The 21,377-nt window shown below is 45.0% G+C and overlaps 1 protein-coding gene across 1 annotated transcript; it reads left to right on the top strand.

The window, feature by feature from the left end:
- The first annotated feature begins 6,502 nt into the window (after positions 1–6,502).
- On the top strand, positions 6,503–12,991 carry MRPS30 (mitochondrial ribosomal protein S30). Its single transcript, XM_090276131.1, has 5 exons — positions 6,503–7,106; positions 8,408–8,553; positions 9,295–9,400; positions 10,710–10,886; positions 12,626–12,991. The coding sequence occupies exons 1-5, from the start codon at positions 6,518–6,520 to the stop codon at positions 12,913–12,915; spliced, it is 1,308 nt and encodes a 435-aa protein (XP_090132257.1). The 5' UTR covers positions 6,503–6,517; the 3' UTR covers positions 12,916–12,991.
- The last annotated feature ends 8,386 nt before the right edge of the window (positions 12,992–21,377 follow it).

Raw genomic sequence — 21,377 nt, 5'->3', positions numbered from 1 at the left:
GTTTGCCAGAGAGTGAGGAAGATGAACTAGAACTTGAAAAATTGAGTGAAAATATAATAAAGGAGAACTTCCCAGACTTGGGAAAGGGAATAGACCTGCAGGTCCAGGAAGCAAGGAGAGTTCCCAAGAAACTGGACCCAGGGAGAACCACTCCAAGACACATTATAATCAAAATGTCAAAAATTAAAGATAAAGAGAGAATCTTAAAAGCAGCAAGAGAGAAGAAAAGAATTATGTACAAAGGGGTCCCAATTAGACTATCAGCTGACTTCTCAAGGGAGACCCTACAGGCAAGAAGAGACTGGCAAGAAATATTCAAAGTAATGAAAATCCAAAACCTACAACCACGAATACTCTATCCAGCGAAATTGTCATTCAGAATAGAAGGACAGAGAAAGTGTTTCCAGGACAAAATAAAACTGAAAGAGTTCATTAGATCCAAACCACTGTTATATGAGATGTTAAAGGGACTGGTTTAAAAAAACAGAAGCTAGGGAGATGAAACAAAGGCAAACTAAATAGGCAACGAGAGGGGAAGAGGAACTGTGGGTACGGGAAGCATATTGGGGGGAGGTCAACAGGGAGGGGGAATGGGGAAAGGGAGGGAGATGATATAGGAATTGGGGATCAAGGTAGGAGGGAATGGAATAGACGGAGAGAGGTTGGGAGGAACTGTATGCACAACTAATGGACATAATCTAAAAGGGGGGGACAACTGGAGGGAGGGGGGCCACCGGGTGGAGGGGAGCAGAGGGAAGGGAAATTGGCACAAATGTAATAATTTAATCAATAAAACACATTAAATCTAGATACAAAAAGAAAAAAAAAATTAGGTTAACTTTTTTTTTGACTAATTTCCTCAGGGATAGACGTAACAGGCATTTTAGAAGGCTGAGCTACATCACCAACGTACTCTCTGGAAAGGTGGTAACTATTTGTTTTCTCATTGTGAATACCATGTTTTGATGCCTATTCATAAGTCATTGGAGGCTATTTTAAGTAGCTATTTTAGGAAAAATTAATTTTTAGGCCAACTTACATTGATGTGACTTCGAAGGAAATCTCGTGAATATTGAGAAGAAAATTATTGGTTTTCTCCTAAGTCGTATTTCAGACAAGTTTCCATAAAACTGGGATGATGACTTCACTTGCAAAAGACATTTGAGATATCAAATGCAGACATATGTCCTGAGTATAACAGATTACTGCCATGTGCATGAGTTAAAGAACACTGTTGGGTAAGTCGAAAGAACATTTGAAATATATGTTTGAATTTCAGATAACTCATATCACACACATGTTCATACTTCAATGACAGAGAATGAAGAAAATATAGAGCCCCATGTTTGGAGCATAATCGGTTTGGCAGGACACTAAGCCCTATCAAAATCTGGTCCTATATCCACAAGCTTTATTCAAATTCATTAGTGTCCCCTTAGAAGTCCTTGTGAGGAGAAAGGCCCAGAGCCAACACACAGAGAGAAGACAGGATTGGGAGGAACTCACCGGTCTGTCTAAGGAAGAATCCTGTGCATGGCCTGCGGGGTGGGCGGCAGGTGTGGGGTGGGGGCTCACTTCTGACCTGCAGGTAGATTGTGAGTAGGTCAGTGCTCTGTTGACCCTGTCTTTATCTAACTTTGATATTTTGTTCACCATGGACTTTTTTCCATTGACTTCTAAGACATTTCATTAAAATATCACTTATGTTGGTTATTGAGTTTTTTGGCACCCCGTAAGATCTGTACCTGAGGTGAGTGAAACACTCGCTTACTCCTGGCTCAGTGTGCTGGCCCAAGTCTCTCTTCTCCCCAACTCTGCTAGCGCTGCAGCACAGTTCTGCGGGCACTGCCACCCCCCCAAACCCCCACCGACAGAAACTAGACGTTTCTACTGTGTTCTCCAACCAGACCTTTCCTCCAAGGACTTTCTCATGCTTCCAACGACTTCCATCTTTCTTACCTCACTCCCACCAAGGTAAGTCTGAAATACATTCTATTCCTAGGTGTTCTTCTAGCTAGCTGTAGTCAGTAGGTAACCTGCATTGCAGGTGAATGTCAAAGGCTAATTATATTATTATTAGGGTTTATGTATGTGTTTAAAAAGAATTCACCTAGAGAGGTGAATATTACTAAAGAGATATGTATCCTTCCTTTTTTTTTTTCCAAGTTTTTAAACTTTTCAATCACGGTTGGCATTCAATATTATTTTACGTCAGGTTCAGGTGTACAGCGTAGTGGTTAGACACTTATATAACTTGTGGGGTGATTCCGTCCCCCCCCACCAAGTCTAGTATCTACCGAGCAGCACAGAGTTATTACAATAGTACTGACTATATCCCCTGTGCTGGACTTCACATCCCATGACTATTTTGTAACCACCATTTGTACTTAATCCCCTCACCCTTTCACCGAGTCTCCCAACCCTCCTCCCATCTGGCAACCTATGTGTCTGAGTCTGTTTTTGTTTTATTTCCCCTTTTTTGTTCTTTAGATTCCACAGATAAGTGAAATCATATGGTATTTGTCTTTCTCTGACTTATTCCACTTAGCATAATACCCTCTAGGTCCATCCCTGTGTCACAAATGGTACGATTCCATTCTTTTTTATGGCGGAATAAGATTCCACTGTATGTACGTACCTCACCTTTACCCAATCATGGATTCCAGTGCTAGGGAGGTAGCTTTGGACAAGACAGGCCAGACTCCTGCTCTCTCGTGGAGTGTGCGTTACGGAAGAGGTATAAAGACAACATCAGGAATGGTGACGTTTCATACACTTTGGCAAAGAGTGAGGAAGGAATAATAGCAAAACTCCTGCTATCAGGACCTAAAAAAGATCTCGAAAAGATAGTTATCTGACTTGAATAAGATGACATGAAACAGGGGAAATACTAAGTGTTGACTTTGCATTTCAATGAGAGGAACCAGAGTTGGGGCTGTACTTTAGGTGTAGTTCCTGGGAGAAGACACTAGAGTTTGCTTGACAGAAAGTCCTATTGACAGTCTGACATGTCCGCCAAGCCTCCCCGACCCCACCCCTAACTGAGGTAAGTAATGTGCAGGTGATGTTTCCAGGCTCGCGCAGTCTTTGGCATCCCAAGACTCAACTGAAAAAAGCTGTTATACTCATGGTTGTGGGTTGGTGTTGTTTTTGATAGGAAAAGGACAGAAATTAGTATCTTAAAGGAAAAGGCACATACATTAGCCTCCAGGAGCAAACAGTACAAGCTTCCAGCTGCCCTGTCCCAACGAAGTCACACGGGGACGGGACGCTCAGTTCTCCCAGCACAGGCAGAGCGCCTGCCTGACTGACCTTAGCTCCGTGAGCTCCACCCTCTCCAGAGGTTGAGCTGACACTGCAGGGCCCAAGACCCCAGTTATACAAAAAGCACACTTCTCAAGCAGGATATTCCTCGGTGTCACAGGTTATCTCCCAGGTGCCCCCAGGGCCTGTTCTTTTTTCCAGAACATTCAGGGTTTGACCCTTCCAAGTCTGGTCAATGAACCCTTTCTTACACATTGTTTAATTCGACAACATTAAAATACCAAGGGACCAGAGCCATCTTTCCGTCCTGTCACCCTGTTTCTGTGATGTCTTCACTCATGGTTGCCAATGGCTAAAGCAATTTCAAGCATCCTATGGAGACACAGGAACTATAACTTCTGGGGAAGGTGGTGTCTCCTTCCATTAAAAAAATAAGGAACAACTTTTCCTGAAGGCCCAGGGAAAATTCCCCTGCAGTCTTCATTGATCAGGATGCGGTCATAGGCCCATTTCTGAGCCATCCGTGGCTAAAATTGCTACACTTGCCTCAAGCTAAGCACAATCCACCCGCATGCACTGAGGGAAGTGTCTTCCTCACAGATCATGTTGAAGGGTAAATCCCTAAACACAATTAAGTCTGTTCCAGTTCGTCAGAAGAGGAAGAGGGGGATGATCACTGGGGTCCAAGAGTATTTGCCACAATCAATCCATGTTCTTCCAAGGAATCAGAATTGAATGGATGAGATGCTGTGAGAATATTAATCTCAAGCATAATTAGACACGCTGTTTTAAACACTAAACTCACGACTTTGTATGTATTCCTAAGGTAACACCTCCTATGTTGTATTCCAATTATTTCCTTATGAATTTGTTTCACAGTGATTTGAGCTCCTCAAGAATAAGGACGAGTCGCATTCATTGACTTCTTTGCCTTACATTTAACATACAGTAAACATGCAATAAATCTTTGATGAGAACATAAATGGAGTAGTCCAAACAATAAATAGTGACATTCTGGCAGTTAAGTGAATTCTTCATAATTCACTTAATAATAATTGTTTAAGATAGGCACCAGGTGTTAAACGGGTGCTGATACAAATTAAATTTTACATACTCTTCCAACAGTGGCTACTTCAAAAATGAAATTGCTATATTGTGAGAACTAATGTTTCCAGTTAATAATGTACTTCCCCTTCTTATAAAAATATTAACAAAGACATAGCACTTAAAGTGCATCTTACTCAATTTTTATCTTTTAACGACCCTTTGAGAAATTACAACAGATAATAATAATTTCCATATTACAGATAAGGAGGGTGAGGCTTGGAGGGTTTAAGGAACTTTGCATCAAAGTCATATAATTTATTAAAGTTGTGGTTCTGGAAATATTACCAACCTGACTCCAGAGTTCAAGCTCTTAACCACCATACTTCACAGTACTGATCACTCTTTCCCCAAACCAGCAAGACATACTTCCTGAAATCTTACAAGTCTCATTTCTACTCTTAATACATAAGTATTTAAAACAGAAGGAATCTTTCAAAACTTTCCTCCACTTGACTGCAAGATTAACTCACAGTTATTCTGTAAGATGCACAGGATCATTTAGACCTCAAGGCATGTTTCCAATGCCCATGTGTGCTTATCAATTTGTTCCCAGAGCTGTTCATACGTTTTATTTATTGTTGTAGCTATGTAACTTAGTAAGATTGCTTAAAATGATAAAGCATGTGTAGAAAGAGAGAAAATTAAGCTTTAAAATGACAAAACCTAAGCTTAAAAAACAAAACCTGATAAGTGTGAGTTGCCCCCAAACAGTACTGTTGTATTAGATGCATCTGAGATAGTAATTAAATATGGGGGAAGGAGGAGACACAGAAGTCAAGAAAGATTCTGTATTCAGGTTGCCTTGTAAATGTATGTCCTAGCTCCACATTAAAACGAAAATGGAAATCATAAGTGATATAGTAAAATAAAAAATACACCTATAAATTTTTATTTATAGAGAAGAGCTTGGTACTATGTCAAAAACTGGCAGAAGTTTTTATAATTTTTATTTATGATTTCAGATAATTTTAAGTTATTTATGTAACTGTTTTTAAAACAAATAGCCATTACTAATTCCAATAGTCGGTGGTAAAGCTACTTCTATCTCAGAAATGTCTGCACTTCAATCCCAGAGACACCTGCATTTTGATCGTCATTTCCGGACAGAAAAGCAAAGAATCTCTCAGAGACGTTCAAGTCTCGGGAAAAGGCGTGAGAAAACGTCAGGATGCGCAGTTCTGGGCCACCCCTCGCGGGCGGCCCGTCCCGGGGAGAGTCGCAGGTCCCTGTCGTCTCACTCGGCGCACGGAGCTGCGATCAGCACGCGGCGCCCTGGCAGCCAGAGGTCGGGAGTGGGTTTCTGGCGAGACGGCCACTGCATCAAAGACATTCTCCCCGAGTTTTTCTTCCGGATTACATCTTCCGAACCGAAAATAACGCAGTCCAGCCGGGCCTCACAAGGCCGATTACTAAAATATACCCAAACCGCATAGTCAGAGACACATGTATTTTCAAGAATGACTGCACAGGTAGTAGAGAGGAGCTCATGTTGAAATAATGGTGGATTTTAACAGCAAAATACGAACACAACTCCTTGATAATTCGTTATTTCCTTTTTTTCCGTGAAATCCAAGTATATTCCTCTTTTTATAAATTCTGTTAAACAAGTTCTGCACCGATTCGCACAGAGAGCGATGTGCTGTTCGTTCCGCAAGGATGAGCGGCCGTCACCAGCGATGCCCGCGTTACTTTTAGACGCGCGCGTGTCATCAGAACTCCGGCGAGCGCAGTGTCTTCAGCCCCGGGACCCGGAGCGAAACAGAAATGACGCGCCCCGCACAAAAAGCCACACACCCACGGAACCGGGAAAGTCGGCCCCGCGCGGGAAGCTTCTGCGCAGAAGGTTCCCAAAGGATTTCAGGCAGGAAGCCAGCCTGGGTCCGAGAAACAACCCAGGCGGCACGTTCTTGTTCAAAAGCTTCCTTCCCGGCAGCCAGCCCGCGTTCCGCCTCTCGGCTCCAGACGCTCCAGCCCCCAGGCTGGAGAAGCGACCTGATTGGCTAAGACTGCATGACGCACGCTTCTCATGCCCACTGAGAGCCGGCCTCCCGAAGACCGGCTCCCGCCCCGCTTTCCGATTGGCCCTCAGGCCGGCGAGTCGGAACAATCGCAGAAATCGACCTCCGACCCGGAAGCGCGGGCAAAGATGGCGGCGGCCAGGGGCGGGTGGTGGCGGCTGGTGCCCCGCGGCCCGGGACGGTCGCTGCACGCCGCGGCCGAGGCCGCCGCCAAGGCTCCGGATGCCCCCGCTGCAGAGGTCGCGGCGGCGGCCCCTGTCGCGCGCTACCCGCCGATCGTGGCCTCCATGACCGCCAAAAGCAAGGCGGCGCGGCAGCGGCGGGTGGAGCGGTGGCAGGCGACGGTGCACGCGGCGCCGACCGTGGACGCGAAGCTGCGCATCCTCACCAAGATGCAGTTCCTGAAGTACGTGGTGTACCCGCAGACCTTCGCGCTGCACGCCGACCGCTGGTACCAGGGCTTCACCAAGACCGTGTTCCTGTCGGGGCTGCCGCCGCCGCCCGCGCCCGCGCCCGCGCCCGCCCCGGACCTGGCCGCCCTGCGCGCCGCCGCCTGCGACTGCCTCCTGCAGGAGCACTTCTACCTGCGGCGCAAGGGGCCCCTGCCGCTCTTCCGCGAGCGCGAGGCCCTCGCCTCGCCCGCCCTGGACCAGCTGGTGCCCGCGCTCGTGGGCCTGCTCGGCGCGCACAACCCGGTGCTGGCCACCGCCGCCCTCGGTGAGCCGCGGGCTGGCAGCGCGGGGCGGGGGGCCGTGGGGACCCGCTGCGCCCCCCGGGGGCGCCCCCTCGTCGCTTCGCTGGCAGGTGTCTTCCCCTGGTGCCCGGGCCCCGCGCTGGGGCCGGCGCGGGTTAGCGGTGCGCGCTGCGCCGGGGGTGCGGGGACGGGGCCCTGACCCCTGACGGTCCGCACCCCCCGCCCGGGAGCTTCGGGGGTGCGGGGGGCTGCAGCCGCTGCTGCTGACGACGGCCCCGCCGGATGGACGCAGATCAGGGCCGGGCGAGGCCCGGGCTGCCCGTGGCTCTCCCACCGAAACTCGCGTGGCCGTGACCTCGTGCCAGCGTGGGAACCTGCTTGAGCCCCGTTTTCACTTCCCACGTGAGAGTTACGGGAAAATGCCGTGCTCCGTGGGAATGGCCATGGAATTGCAAAGATTCAGGGCGGCCTTGATGAAAGCGCCTAACGTTTGTTCGGTGCTCGCTGCGGGCCCGGCCCTGCTCTAAATTCTGCACGTGCCAACCAGTCAGCCCCCGTCGTCACTGTTTATATAGGCGGGCGCATCGTTCTAGCAAAGAAAACAAACGTCAAGTGTCCCTACTCCAAGGGGCCCGGAGCTGGCAGATGGGGCCGCCCCGAGTCCGACCCGGCCGCGCTGGGCTTGCAGGGAACGACGGCTTCGTGTCCGGTGCGGACGTGGGCCGTGACGAACGGGCGGGCAGCGTTACCAGTTAGTTTCCGCCTCGGTCACTGTTTTATGTCCGCCGCCCAGGCAGTGTCTGAGGCTCTGCTGAATCGCTGTTATTGTTACTGGAGATGGGCGCTCAGCTGAGCCTTGTGCTCTGCCTGTCCCCTCCCAGGTAGGAAGCGTCTTCGACTTTGACCCCTGATGGATGGCCTAGGAGAACTTAACCTTGTCCGGACTCGGGCCCTTCCTCTGTAAGGTGGAGCTGATGGCAGCTGCGCGTGCCTTTCACAGTTACTGTAAAGATTGAATGAGTCGTTCTTAAGGCGGTTCTGACTCCTATTGAGCCGATGTCCGGCCTGTGATGTTCCTGTTCTTGTCACTGAGAAAGGGCTTAGGTGACAGGGCTGAGCGCAGCCATGACACGAGAGACCATAAATATTTAAGCCCTGAGCGTGTAAGTTAAATCCTTACATAAGCCAGACGCCCTTACACCAGAGTCATTCCGACGCGGTTTTCAATGAGCCCAGTCGTTTCCGAGTTCTGTGTTGCTGACGTTAGTACGCGTATAGGAACCCAATGTGCCGAAGCGATACAGTCTTGACTATCTTTTGGTAGATTGTAGACGTCCGGTTAACTTCTACTGGTGGCGTGGTGAAGAAATTATTCGTCATGGTCATCGGAAAGGTCACGTCGATACCGTGAGATACCAGATAAACGATAAGCCACACAACCAGATTCGAATACCCACGCAGCTCCCAGAGGTGAGGATTGATGGCACGCGTGTGTGTGCTTCTTGCTGTCTGCTGGGCAGATGTCGCCAGCAGGCCTAGGGAGAGGACCGGGCGAGATGAACGAATTTGGGTGGGTTCCTTGCCTTTTGAGTTCCATTCACGTACATTTCGTCTGAATATTTTTTCCCAGCTTTTTAACCTGCTGTGGTATATGTATTCCCCAAAGGTCCAATAAGCATTGTAAGTGAGGTTAAGGCATCAGTTTTCAGGGACATACAAATCTCTTTTTCCCCTTAGTATAAAAGTATAAAAAGCTGTTAGTTTTATCATTGTGTGCTCATTTATAGTACCCACCCTACCTACTCGTAAATGAAGGCATTTCATACAGGTACAGGCTGCTGGTTTATGTGTTTACAGTTCCTTTGGAGAAAACAAGTGTATTTCCGGGTTGTCTGTGTGTCCATGTCAGGGTGGCACATTTATTTCTGTAAAAATTTAGATAGCAAGTATTTTAGGCTTCGGGGGCTGCAAGTCCCTGTTGCCACTATCAGTGTCAGTGTGCATAGCCTTGCCCCGTATGTAAGTGAGTGCGTGGCTGTGTCCCAGTAAAACTTTATTTGTAAAAACTGGTTGCTGGCTGGCTTTGGCCCAACATTAGATAGTAGTGTTATCATTTTGCAAAAACATCTTAGTTTAAGATGTATACTTCTGTTAAGAACGTACGTAAAACATACGCTAGTGTTGCTGTGAACTCACTCCTTTTTCTTTCAGTTTGTGCCGCTGGATTATTCTGTACCTGTGGAAATCCCTGTTATGAATTGTAAGCCAGACAGACTTCCATTGTTCAAACGGCAATATGAAAATAGCATATTTATTGGTAAGTTTTCCCTTGGATGCCTTGCGCCATAAATGTGTCCCGGGTGCCCTGTGCAGATTTCCATAGTTGGTTCCCGGTGACCAAAGACGTACAAAGGCCCTGAGTGATAGAATCCACAGTCTCAGGTAGTGAGCAGTGTGCCTGGGAACTGCAAAGGGAGTATTCTTTCAGCTCAGCGCGTAACATTTTCCCTGGTTCTACTGGATTAGCAACGCTTACCTTCAGAAAATGGTTAGACTTGTTAGACTCTGTCGATGTGTTCTATAGAAAAGGCTCAACCATTTGTGGTTTGTTCAGAAGTAGAAAGTGTGGAACTGGACCTGAGACGCCGTGAGTGGCATTTTTACCCACGTTTCCTGCTTGCCCTGCCAGGTGTGATAACCATCGGGGACAGAAAACTTAAGGAGGCCTGGCGTGGGCCCTCACGCGGTTTATTCTTGTCGTTTTTTTCTCCGTGTGTCCCTTCTAGCCGACGTACGGAGCACTTTCACAAAGCAGCTGCAGGTAGTCCCCCAGACCTATTCTATCAGCCCCTCTCCGTCACTGTGGTCTTAAAGAGTGCGTTATGGGGGGCTTTTGACTTCAGCAGTGAAGTCAAGCAGGTCAGCATTTTATGAAATACTGGCCCTTATTTTCTTAGAGATGTAGGATAGCCCTGGCCAGTGGCTCGGTTGGTTCGGCGGTGTCCTGCAAACCAAAAGGTCGTGAGTTCGGTTCCGATCAGGGCACATGGCTGGGGTGCAGGTTCAGCCCCTGGTCAGGGCACGTACGACTGAGCGATGTTTCTCTCCCTCTCTTTCTCCCCTCCTTTCCCTCTCTCTAAAAACCATTAGGCATGTTCCCAGGTAGGGATAAAAATGAATAAATACAGGAGAAAAATCTGTTATTTTTTTTTAATTGAGTAAAAGGTATGTAATTATTAAAATAAGAAAGTAAGCTTTTAATGTCATGAAGTGTTTGTATCCTTTGGAGAACGTAACAAGAACAACCAAGCTCCTTATGGTGACTGATGGGTTTGAAAAAACTGAAATAATAAGGAATTTTAAATCCATTTTACATATATTCTTTTGATTTATCCCGTGTCATAGCGAGCGGCTTGAAGATTGCTAGCAGACTGTACTTTCGTGTGAAATGTAACTTTATTATAATCAACACAATAAATATATAAAGTAACCTTCCCATTTGTGTATTTTAACTACTGATCACCTGAGGTGTAGAGGAGAGAGGTGGGCTTGGAGCACATACTAAGGACATGTGCTCCAGGTGACCTACATGTCATTTCATGTCAACTTTGTCTTTTGCTCTTCAGGCTCAAGGACAGCAGATCCATACTGTTATGGTCATACCCAGTTTCACCTGTTACCTGACAAATTAAAAAGGGAAAGGTTCTTGAAACAGAACTGTGCTGAGCAGATCGAAGTTGTGTTTAGAGCTAATGCCATTGCAAGCCTGTTTGCCTGGACCGGAGCCCAAGCCATGTATCAAGGTAACGCGTGGCGTTCGTACTTCAGTGTTCGTTTTCTCGGTTAAAGTGTTGGTTGAATTTTAATGTTTTGAAAACTTGCATTACCACAAAATACAGTTATTTTAAAATCCATGATTAAGCATTTTGCATTGACAGTTGACAAGTAGCACTTCAGTAGTTATTTGATCTTTTATGTGGACCACTTTTGTGTGGATGTATTTTTTTCTGATGGTCTTGTCAAGTATTTCAGACTATCTAGCCAACTAAATCAACTTTATAGACGAAAGCAGCTTTCTGCAGCTAGAAAAGGAAATGTTTCAGTGGGTTGAAGAGTAGATTAAGTCACAGCTCTTCTGCCTCTTTTCTTTGAAGGCCATACCTAGGATGTGGGGGAGGAGACTGTTCACTCACTCAGTAAGCAGTGAGTGAGTGCTGGGTACCCAGTGTTGGGGGTAAAGTGCTGGCTAAGGTAGCCCGGTCCCACTCTTCTGGAGCTTGTATTGCAGTGAGGAGAGAAGAGGTACGAACAGGTGACATTATTAGGCAGCAGTGATACTATGCAGAAAATTACTAGGTGAGGGGTAGAATGATAAATGAGCAAAATCTGAACGTAATTCAGAAGGGAGCTCTAGAAAAATGACATTAGAACAGAGACCTGCCTGGTGATGGGCTGCTGCCTAAGGGTAAACCTCGGGGAAAGACACTCAGAAGGAAGGCTTGGCGAGTAAGCCGCGGAGGTCGGAGCACAGGCCCCGTGAGGCCCGCTGTGAGGCAGCTGCATGCTGTTCCGAAACCTGAAGTCATACGATGTGTGACTGGTTCAGTCCTCTGCAGGCGCCCAGCAGGAGGCTTAGTACAGATTTACTTATTGCCAAGCTCGCCTTTTCCGTTACGGATGGACTTCAGCCTTACACTCACGTTGTTGACCTACATTCTATGGTAGAAATAAGTGACAGGTCTTCCTGGGAGGTCTCAGAACGGCACTGCTTGTTCAGGAAGATAAAGTGCTTCTTGCAGTACAACTGCGTATTGTTCTAACAGTTTTATTGATTGACTGTCTCCGTTAAGGCTGATATAAAATAAGTGTGGGGAAATACAGGTGTTTCTTCGCCCTGGCAGCAGGGTTTTAAGTATAATATTACAGCCAATCTGCTTGGATAAGAAGCGGTCGGAAAATCTGGGTGGCCAAGGTTACGGCACCCTGAAACCGTACCACAGAAGACTCACTAGATGACGTGACAGCAACTCTTTTAACACCAACTTTGAAATATGTAAAGGAAGACACAGAATTTGTCTAAGGACATGGTTGAAGTCCTTAGAAAGGTGGTTTTTTCCTGAAGATTTTTTTTTTTTGTAGATTGGTGAAATGCATAAATGGCTGTTGGGGTTATTGCGTGGTCGGTGTTACTGGTGTGGGGAAGCTTGGAGCGTATTTGAGGTCAGAGAGTAGTGATGCCGTTAAGGCCAGACGTAGGGAGGTGTGCGGGGGTACTGCTCGGCTGCTGTCACGTGCAGTGAAGGCTGTTGATGGCAGAACTTAATGGAAAGATGTATTACGAGTTGAGGATCCTAGAGGGGAGGAAGTAATGTTTGATGCAGAAATGGAATATAGGATTAGAAGGGATAGGGAAAACAGATCTTTAGGCACTTGGTAGGTAAAGTGTCTAGGTTTTAGCAGGTATTCTATATCCTCTAATGTGTGTGTTTTGTTTTGGTGAAACATATTCCGGTGGAAGCTCCAGTATCGCTTTCTTCTGTAGGGTTCTGGAGCGAAGCAGACGTCACTCGACCTTTCGTCTCTCAGGCGGTGATCACAGATGGAAAATACTTCTCCTTTTTCTGCTACCAGTTAAATACTTTGGCACTGACTGTACAAGCTGACCAAAATAACCCTCGTACAAATCTATGCTGGGGGACCCAAAGTAAGCCGCTCTATGAAACCATCGAAGGGAATGACGTGAAAGGATTTAACGACGAGGTTCTACTGCAGATAGTTCACTTTCTACTGAAGAGACCACGCGAGCACAAGGCACCGCTGTCGGGCGACTGAGAAGGAGCCTTCAACTCACGACTTTGGGGTCACTTAAATTTTACTGAAGCAACAATAAAAACGTTTCTTATGTTAACCTGTGATTAGACCTCTCATTCTATTCAAAAAGTATGCTGAAAGATTTAATTTTAGGTATAGTATGTTGACTGAAAAGCAATTTTATTTATATGTGACTAACTGATGAGCCTGGTGGAGCTGTGTTCAATACCTGGTGTTGCAAGTAATTTTAAACGTAATATAAAGATAATAATTCCAATGCTTAGGAATAGATAGATGTCTTGTTACTCTTTTTCCTTTTGAAGTGTTTTCGTTGACCTGATAATAGAATTTTCAGAGTCTTATTTAAACTCCTTTAAAAAATAAACAGTATTTTGCAAATATAGGAAACTCAGTCCCAGAGGAGTTGTGACTTTGGTAAAAGTAACAGATGATTAATAATAGAACTGATGAATTATGTGTAACTTACGTTCTTAGCACTTAGAAGTAATGGGAACGCATTTCAGGTGGAGGTATGTACCCTATTCCAAAGATCAGGGAACTGGGTTTGCCGTCTTTCCAAATCTGTTGTCGGTTGGTAAAGTTGTTAATCTTGCTGAGAATTAAGATTAATTCAAACATTTTTAATGCACCCAAAGAATTACCATTGTTTAATCCTGCTTACCTACACTTCTCGTTCTGTATAACCTCCTATCATAAGTATTTAAAATGACCCCTACATACTATAGTCATATAACAAGTAACTACTGTTTTTCCTTCCTTCCCTTCTTCTGTTACTGCTTCCCCTGCTCTCTTTCTCTCAAGACGGAGGTCACAGTTACATGGATAGGTGCAGCTAGAAGCCTGGGGACTACTTGTCACTACGAGTTACTAAACTGAAGGAATAGCGTTACTTTGCAAGGTCTTGTGCTGTGTTCCAACTTCAGCCCACTCCTCCCTACCCAGGATGCCCTGGACTTGCACTGCATTCTTTTACCGATGCTGTTTCTGAAGCCGGGAGTGCTGACTGTTCTCTGCCCTCCGACCTGTGGGCTCCAGCCTGTCTGTGCGTTCTCCTCTGTCCCTAACAGAAAACTGCCGCGTGGGGCTCAGCCTTACCAAGGGCCAAGTGAGGTGGCATCTTGGAATCTCAGCTTTCGCCGAACTTACTGAACTGCAGGCAATCGGAGTTACCATTCCTGAGTTTGGTTTTCATAAGACAGAATAATCTCATAAAGTTGTGAGGTTTGAATGAGGTAGTACATGTGAAAGTGCCTTTAAAATGCTATGTGATTAAAATATTTAGGATCCAGTTAAATTCATTGCTATCCCTAAGCTGACTGTATTTAACTCAAGTAAAGATGGAAAACTAAAATGGACCGTAAAGAAAATGAAAATATTCCTATGACATCTGCCCCCAAGGGTCCAGAGCAGTTTGTCCATGCGTTGTTCAAAATTCCCATGAAACAAACATAAAGTTCGGAATGCTACTCAAATCGTTTGATAAGTACGTTCCAATTTTTTCTAATCGCTGAAAAACATATATTAAATGCACATTTTACTCTAAATGCAGAAATCCCTAATAAAATGCTAATATACTAAATCCAACAATAACAAAAAGAATCCATCCTAATGGGCTGGAGTTAATCATGCAAATTCAGTAAAGGATTTGTGTTTTATAACAGTTTGTACGTTAGTCTGAGGTTTAATGTGGAGGTCGTGATTTTGACCTTTTGCATTTTTAAAAGGTTATAGTTAGAAGATGATTTGTTTTTTAAATCATGTAAAGGAACTGCCATTGGAATTTAAAATGCAAGTGTAACATTCTTTAGAAATGATTTGATGAGAAATCAAGTTGATAAATAGAAATAGGACCTCTTTTTTTTTTTCTTTTAAGTCTTTAGTTTTTGGACAAAAGAAATGAAGTTTTTTTTTACCTTAATGCTTGCTTGGTGAAATATGGACTTAATCAGCAAAAATTCATATATCAGCCAGTTTAGAAAAACTGAAGACAGAAGAAAGTAACCACCCTTTATTTTATTAGTGTGTAATCCTTATAAACTTGATTGTTTAATATGGTAATTTGAGCATGCATTCTCATAATATTTTTACCAAAATTGTGTTTAGAGATAGTCCCAGATTTAGTGTCGTTGAGCTGTGATACGCGTGTATAAAATGGAACTCCCCTACTCACTTGTCATGGCCTTGTCACCTCATTCACAGCACAGAGGTGCGTAATGCCGCGGCAGGCGTCTCCCAGAGCCTTACAAACGAGCAAGCTGTGCCTTTTAATTGTCATTTTGATTCTAGGTTTGAGTGACTAAAAACCCCCCTGATCCGAGGAAAAGGAAAGCTTGTGTGACGTTTAGCTACTTGGAAAGTGTTTCTTCGGGTCCTCAGTCCAGGTAAAACTTGACTTATTTTTGGACTAATATTATTTATTCTGCAGGCACTTTAGTAGGCTCTCCTGAGGTCTCGGAGCAGGTTTCCCCTTCATCGTGAGCGGTCTGCACTCCCAGTGCAGGCGGCGGGGTTTGCGGCCGGGCTCCCCGGAGTCTAGTTCAGCAGGTGAGCTTCCTTTCTGTCTGGTCCTTGCCTCACGCTGTGGGGTTGTTTTCATTGTCCACATTGGAAGAGAGGGGTTATAAAGCCGCCACATTTCAGGTTCTTTTGAAAAATTGTAAGATCTGGTGAGTCCAGATGTACACTGTTGCATGTTCAGGACAGACGGGAGCTGGAGATGGTACTGGATCCCTTTGCGGGGGCCCCCAGCCTCTGGGCGGGGGACTACTGCCAGCCCGGAACCAGGCCTCACAGCAGGAGGCGCGCGTGAATGTAATCCTCTTGAATCATCCCGAAACCATCCCCCCTAATCCCTGCTCTGCTGAAAAAGTGCCTCCCGTGACACCCACCCCTGATGCCAGAAAGGGTGGGGACCGCCGCGTTAGAGGGAACAGACTCCCCACGGTGTCACAGTGCTGCTGCTTATTTCTCTCTCCTTGGCGGACATCGTCGGGCACACCTCTCTACCTTCTGAGAAACGTTCTGTTTCGGAGGTGCTGAGTTTACGACCCCTGAGGTCCAGATAGCTGCTAAGAACTTGTACTACTGGAGGGAAAACCCAGGCTTTACAGTTATTTTTTAGGCTTTAGAAGTCTCAGTTTTCTAACAACAAACGTTACAGTAGTAAGAAGTTTGGGAGAAATTCAGTTTCATCTGACGTAATTAAATCAAATGAAGCTTCTTTGCTGAGGGAGAGGACGGTGCGTGAAATTATCTGGCAAAATACAGGAACTCCCGTTCCTCTTGTGCTGCATGAAGAACTAGTGAATCTGGACTTTTATTCTGTTTTGAGAGTTAGGTTGGTTGGGACAAATTTTGTCCATTTATATAGAACCAAATGGGCAACCAGAGGATATTTGGTCACGTCACTGGGTATTAGTTTCCCTTCCCACGCCTAAATGAGCTTGTCTCCAGCACCACACTCCCCCCGTGGACAAAGCGGTAGGGTCCTCTTGGAGGGCTGAGCCCCTGTCAGATTAGAGCCCAGATGGAAGTTCAAGACCAGACTGGCCAGAAGCGGCAAGAGGACCTGTTAAACACCATCTTTTGATTTTTGCTCCCTAAATGGGTAACCAGATTATTTGGAAACAGTCACTTGAAGGCACTAGAGAGTTCACAAGGTAGGCGGATGGGCAGGCTGGTATCTGGAAGAACATAACAAATCTAGAAAAGGGAGCCTTTATTGGGCCTGCTTTTGCTCTGAAGCGGGGATTTGTTCCCTAAGAAGAGGATCTGACAGAATGAGTGGCATTGGACAGCTCTGTGAGAACAAGACAGAAGTTACAATGTGAGACCTCTGAGGCTGGGACTCAGGTAGCATCACCTGGTGTGAGACCCTAAACGTGAAGGACCACCTCCTAGGGGTGAGGATGAACCAGAAGCAAATAAACTGTCACGTAGAAGGTAGCCGAGAACTGAGTCGCCTAGGTAGCTCAGAAATACCTGAAATGTTACAGGTGGGCTAACGACTGCACTAGGAATCGGAAAGATGCAAATCCGGAGAGAGAACGTTTTCCTAGGCCTCATCATTGCCACAGTTTTCCTGATACAAAGTCTGTATAATAACTGGGCACAGGCAGCGGAAGTGCGAGAGTGAAAACCAGCAGAGGCGAGAGACAATAGACACCCAGAAGGACATCGAATATTTGGATAGTGAGACAGACTTTAATGTTTGCCTTGTTCACGGAGATAAAGCATTGAAAATTTCATTATGTTATTGTAAACTAAAAAATATACCTGTAGATTTTCAGAAGCGCCATGTATAAATTTGAGAACTAAAAAAAACAGTAAATAACTCAAAGCATTGTCTGAGGGATGAACGGGGGAATGGTGAAAGGGAAAAGAAGTTCCAACTGAAAAACAAAACCAGAAACATTGTATTCATTATCTGGTCTGCATAACGACTGCAAAGTTAGGGTTTTTAAAAACAATGCACATTTATTATTCAGATTCTGTGTTAGGAGGCCAGGCATGGTCTTGCTGGTCCTCTGCTTAGCCTCTCACAAAGCACCAACCATTGGGCAGGGGTGGGCTCTCACCGCAAGGTCGGGCTAGGGGGGGATCTGCTTCAAGTCTATGCCGTCCGCTAGCAAGTTGTTGGCCTGGGGCCTTGGTTCCTCCCTGGCTGTTGGGGGGAGGCATCCTCCAGTTCCTTGCCACACGGGCCCCTCCACCACAGCAGCTTACCCCTGGGCAGCCTGCCTGGGAAAGCTGACAGTGTCTGCTGACAGGACCCCTGATTCAAAGCCAAGTCACCATGTCCAGTCTGCACCCGGGAGAGGGGGTTGCCCAGGGGCGCAATTGGAGGAGATGCAGATCATTCTGGACCATCTTAGAGTGCCCCCCAAAGATTCTAAACACAACTGAAGAGAGAATGACTGAACTGAAGGGACAGTAACGTTTCCATAATGAATGTTGTCTTCATGAATTTTATGACACTCTCATCACCAGTAAGGGACTGGATATCTACCCATGCCCAGAAAAATGGAAGCAGTGTGGGTAGAGGATAAATACGGATGTATATTAATTGAACGTAGGAGCTTAGAAATAAGGAAGCTATTAGGGAAAGAAACAAAAGGATCATACTAGGTATTTAGGAATTTTGTTTGTCTTTATACTGGAGGTCAGTGGATAGCCAATCCGTAGTCTTTGGAAAAAGCTCTACGTAACTTATTGCCTCGTTGATATTTTCAGTGTTGGTTAATATTACACCGGTGTGTGTCTGTGAACTAATAGCTATTGCACGTTATTTTATCTTGCTCATTTTCTGTCTGCACAGGATTTTCAAGGTGTGCACATCGTATAAAAAGAAGTGTACAGTTTTCTTGAACAAATAGGTTTTTATTTTTAAATTGGCCGTTACCTCATGAAAGGGTAATATTTGTAAATATTTTTCACATTAGCATAATTTCAGTAAATAAACTTTTTAAATGTCCTAAAAGCAATGACACAATTGCAGGTCAAGAACCGGTCAGTTTTAGTTTATCTCACAGGTGTTGGGTCTTGTTCAGTTTGGTTACGATGGAACATCTCCTTAATGTTGACGATCTTTCATTTTAATAAACCGTTGCAAGGGCTGAAACACCAATTTCAGCTGGCAAAGACGGACAGGAAAGAGCAGTTGGGGAAGCCAAGTTACCTGGAACCTTTGGTAGGCAAAGTCCTACATAAGCTGTCATAATCTCTCACTTTTTAAAGAGTTTGTAAGTTAATGTTCCTAACAGTTGCGTATTAGTTTGAAAATGATCTCCAGCTGGATTCGTGATGCGTCAGATCCAGACCCTGTCTTCATACGCTGAGTACATGTATAGGAAGCGAGGCAGGAAAAGGGGAGCGCATGGCGAGTAGATAGATTCCTTAGTGCTAGGTTCCTCATTAGCCTTCACGCACTCAACTCCCACGTTCATGTTCATCGGAAGCCTGGCGGGATTGTTCAGTCACTTAGGGACGTACAGATAAAAATGTTTACAGCCTCCTTCTGTGGAAGTGTCCAGTAAAGTTTGTGAATTTATTTGTATATATCAAACTGCAGCCTATGTAGCAAATGAGTTTTATCCCTTTAGGTAGAGAATGGGTAAGCGTTTGATTTTGTTGAGAAAATCAGATTTTCATACGGTTTGGTTTTTAGTTTCATTTTAACCTGTAGGTCATAAATTATCTTTGTTGTTGCTATAAAATATGATTATTATAGAAAAATTTAAAAACACAGTAGAGGGGAACGTAATGTGCTGCTAACATTTTGGTTCATCGCTTTGTATCTGTGCATTTTTGTTAGTACTTTACGTTTTTGAGATTATACACGGGTTCTTATGTTTTTATTTTATAATCATTTCCCCATATTTTCTATATTCCTAACCTATTCTTTTGGGGATATTATACACTAAAAGAAATACAGAAACTTCAAATTTCCATAATATTAAGTTCACATCATTTACAGGGGAAAAAAGAATCACAAAATGTTCACTTGTAAAGCTCTCAAGCATGATAATTACATAAGATTAGCTGATGTGGGCGTAAATATATTTAATGTTGGATGAGTTCACAAGTACTCAGATGATTAAATCCTAACTCTCGGTATATTTGCAATATTTCCATATCTCACCACCTAGTTATGATTCATAATTGGAAATATAAATGATCTGTGTATTTGGAAAACCCTAAAAGTAGTAAAAATATCTATGCAATTAGCCTCTAGTAGAGTGCGATTTGTTGCAAACTTTGCAACATCGAGTTTTAAATGTCAGTTGAAAGAACAATGCCTGAAAAATTCTTTTCGTCAAATTTTCATGTTAGCTGAAAATGTAAACAAGTCTTTTAAATATATTTTATTGATTATGCTATTACAGTTCCACCCCACCCCCCTCCCGCCACCGGTATATCCCATTCCCTCTGGCAATCCCCCCCTCCTTAGTTCATGTCCACGAGTCATACAAGTAAGTTCTTTGGCTACTCCATTTCCTATTTTGTTCTTAAAATCCCTCTGTCTATTCTGTACGTAACAATTTGTACTTCTTAATCCCTTCAACTCTCCCCCTTCTCCCCTTCCCCCTCTCAGCTGATAACCCTCCAAATGATCCCCACACCTATGATTGTTTGTTCTGCTTGTTTGCTTGGTGTGTTTTTTAGATTCAATTGTTGATAGTTGTAAATTTATTGCCATTTTATGTTCATAGTTTTGATCTTTTTCTTAAATGAGTCCCTTTGATATTTCATATAATAATGGCTTGATGATGATGAACTCCTTTAGCTTTACCTTGTTTGGGAAGCACTTTATCTGCCCTTCCGTTCTAAATGGTAGCTTTGCTGTATAGAGTAATATAACTTGCAGGTCCTTGGCTTTTCATCACTTTGAACACTTCTTGCCAGTCCCTTCTTGCCTACAAAGTTTTCTTTTGAGAAATCAGCTGACAGTCTTATGGGAACTCCTTTGTAGGTAACTATCTACTTTTCTCTTGGTGCTTTTAAGGTTCTCTCTGTCGTCGTCGTCGGCAGCCGTCCGTCTCGAGAGACGATGGCGTAGCTTCCCGAGAGTCTATCTGCACCGCCGAGAATGGCTGTGCAGTCCGACTCGGGAGTGACAATCCCTGCCACACTTGTTACAGGTGAAGGCAGATGGCCGTTGTTGCTGCTGCTGACGCTGCTTCCGCCTCGGTCTTTTCTGGACCGCCTCCTCGTTGCGCGCAGCCTCCGCGCGTGACGTACCTTGCCTGACCGCGAGCCTCCAGGCTAGGCGGTCGTCTGCTTGAACTTCCCATGTGTTGAGATTGATGGAGCATTGTGTCATGTCCTTTTTGCAGATGTCTTTGAACCGCAGTTTTGGGCGCCCTGTCATCCTCTTGCCTTCTGCTAGCTCGCCGTAGAGGAGGTCTTTGGGGATACGGCCTGCATCCATTCTTTTGACATGGCCGAGCCACCTGAGGCGTCTCTCGCTAAGAACTGCATGCAAACTGCTCATGTTGGCTCGCTTCAGCACCTCGGTGTTGGGGACCTTATCCTGCCAGGCGACATGCAGGACGCGTCGCAGGCACCTCATGTGGAAGGTTCTCTCTGTAACCATTGGCATTTTAATTTTGATGTGGTCTTCTTTGGGTCTAGCTTATTTGGGACTCTCTGCTTCCTGAACTTGTATGTCTATTTTCTTGGCCAAATTAGGGAAGTTTTCTTTCATATTTTTCAAATATGTTTTCAGTTTCTTGCTGTTCCTCTTCTCCTTCTGGGACCCCTATGATTGGAATGTTGGTACATTTGAAGTTGTCCCAGAGGCTCCTTAGCCTATCCTTGTTATTTTTTTTTTTAATTCTTTTTTCTTCTTGCTGTTCTGATTGAATGTTATTTCTTCCTTATGTTCCAAATCATCGATCTGATTCTCACCTTCATTCCCTCCACTGTTGGTTCCCTGTAAATTTTTCTTTATTTCATTTAGT

The sequence above is a fragment of the Furipterus horrens genome, unplaced genomic scaffold, assembly GCF_987537825.1.
Source record: "Furipterus horrens unplaced genomic scaffold, mFurHor1.1.pri manual_scaffold_5, whole genome shotgun sequence".
Lineage (NCBI taxonomy): Eukaryota > Metazoa > Chordata > Mammalia > Chiroptera > Furipteridae > Furipterus > Furipterus horrens.
Note: the sequence above shows the minus strand (reverse complement) of the source record. Positions and strands in the feature narration are given on the sequence as shown.

Coding starts and splice junctions, on each gene's coding strand:
- MRPS30 (XM_090276131.1), top strand. CDS start 6,518: ATGGCGGCGGCCAGGGGCGGGTGGTGGCGGCTGGTGCCCCGCGGCCCG. Junction 9,401..10,709: donor TGAAAATAGCATATTTATTG/GTAAGTTTTCCC, acceptor TTTGCTCTTCAG/GCTCAAGGACAGCAGATCCA. Junction 10,887..12,625: donor AGCCCAAGCCATGTATCAAG/GTAACGCGTGGC, acceptor TTTCTTCTGTAG/GGTTCTGGAGCGAAGCAGAC.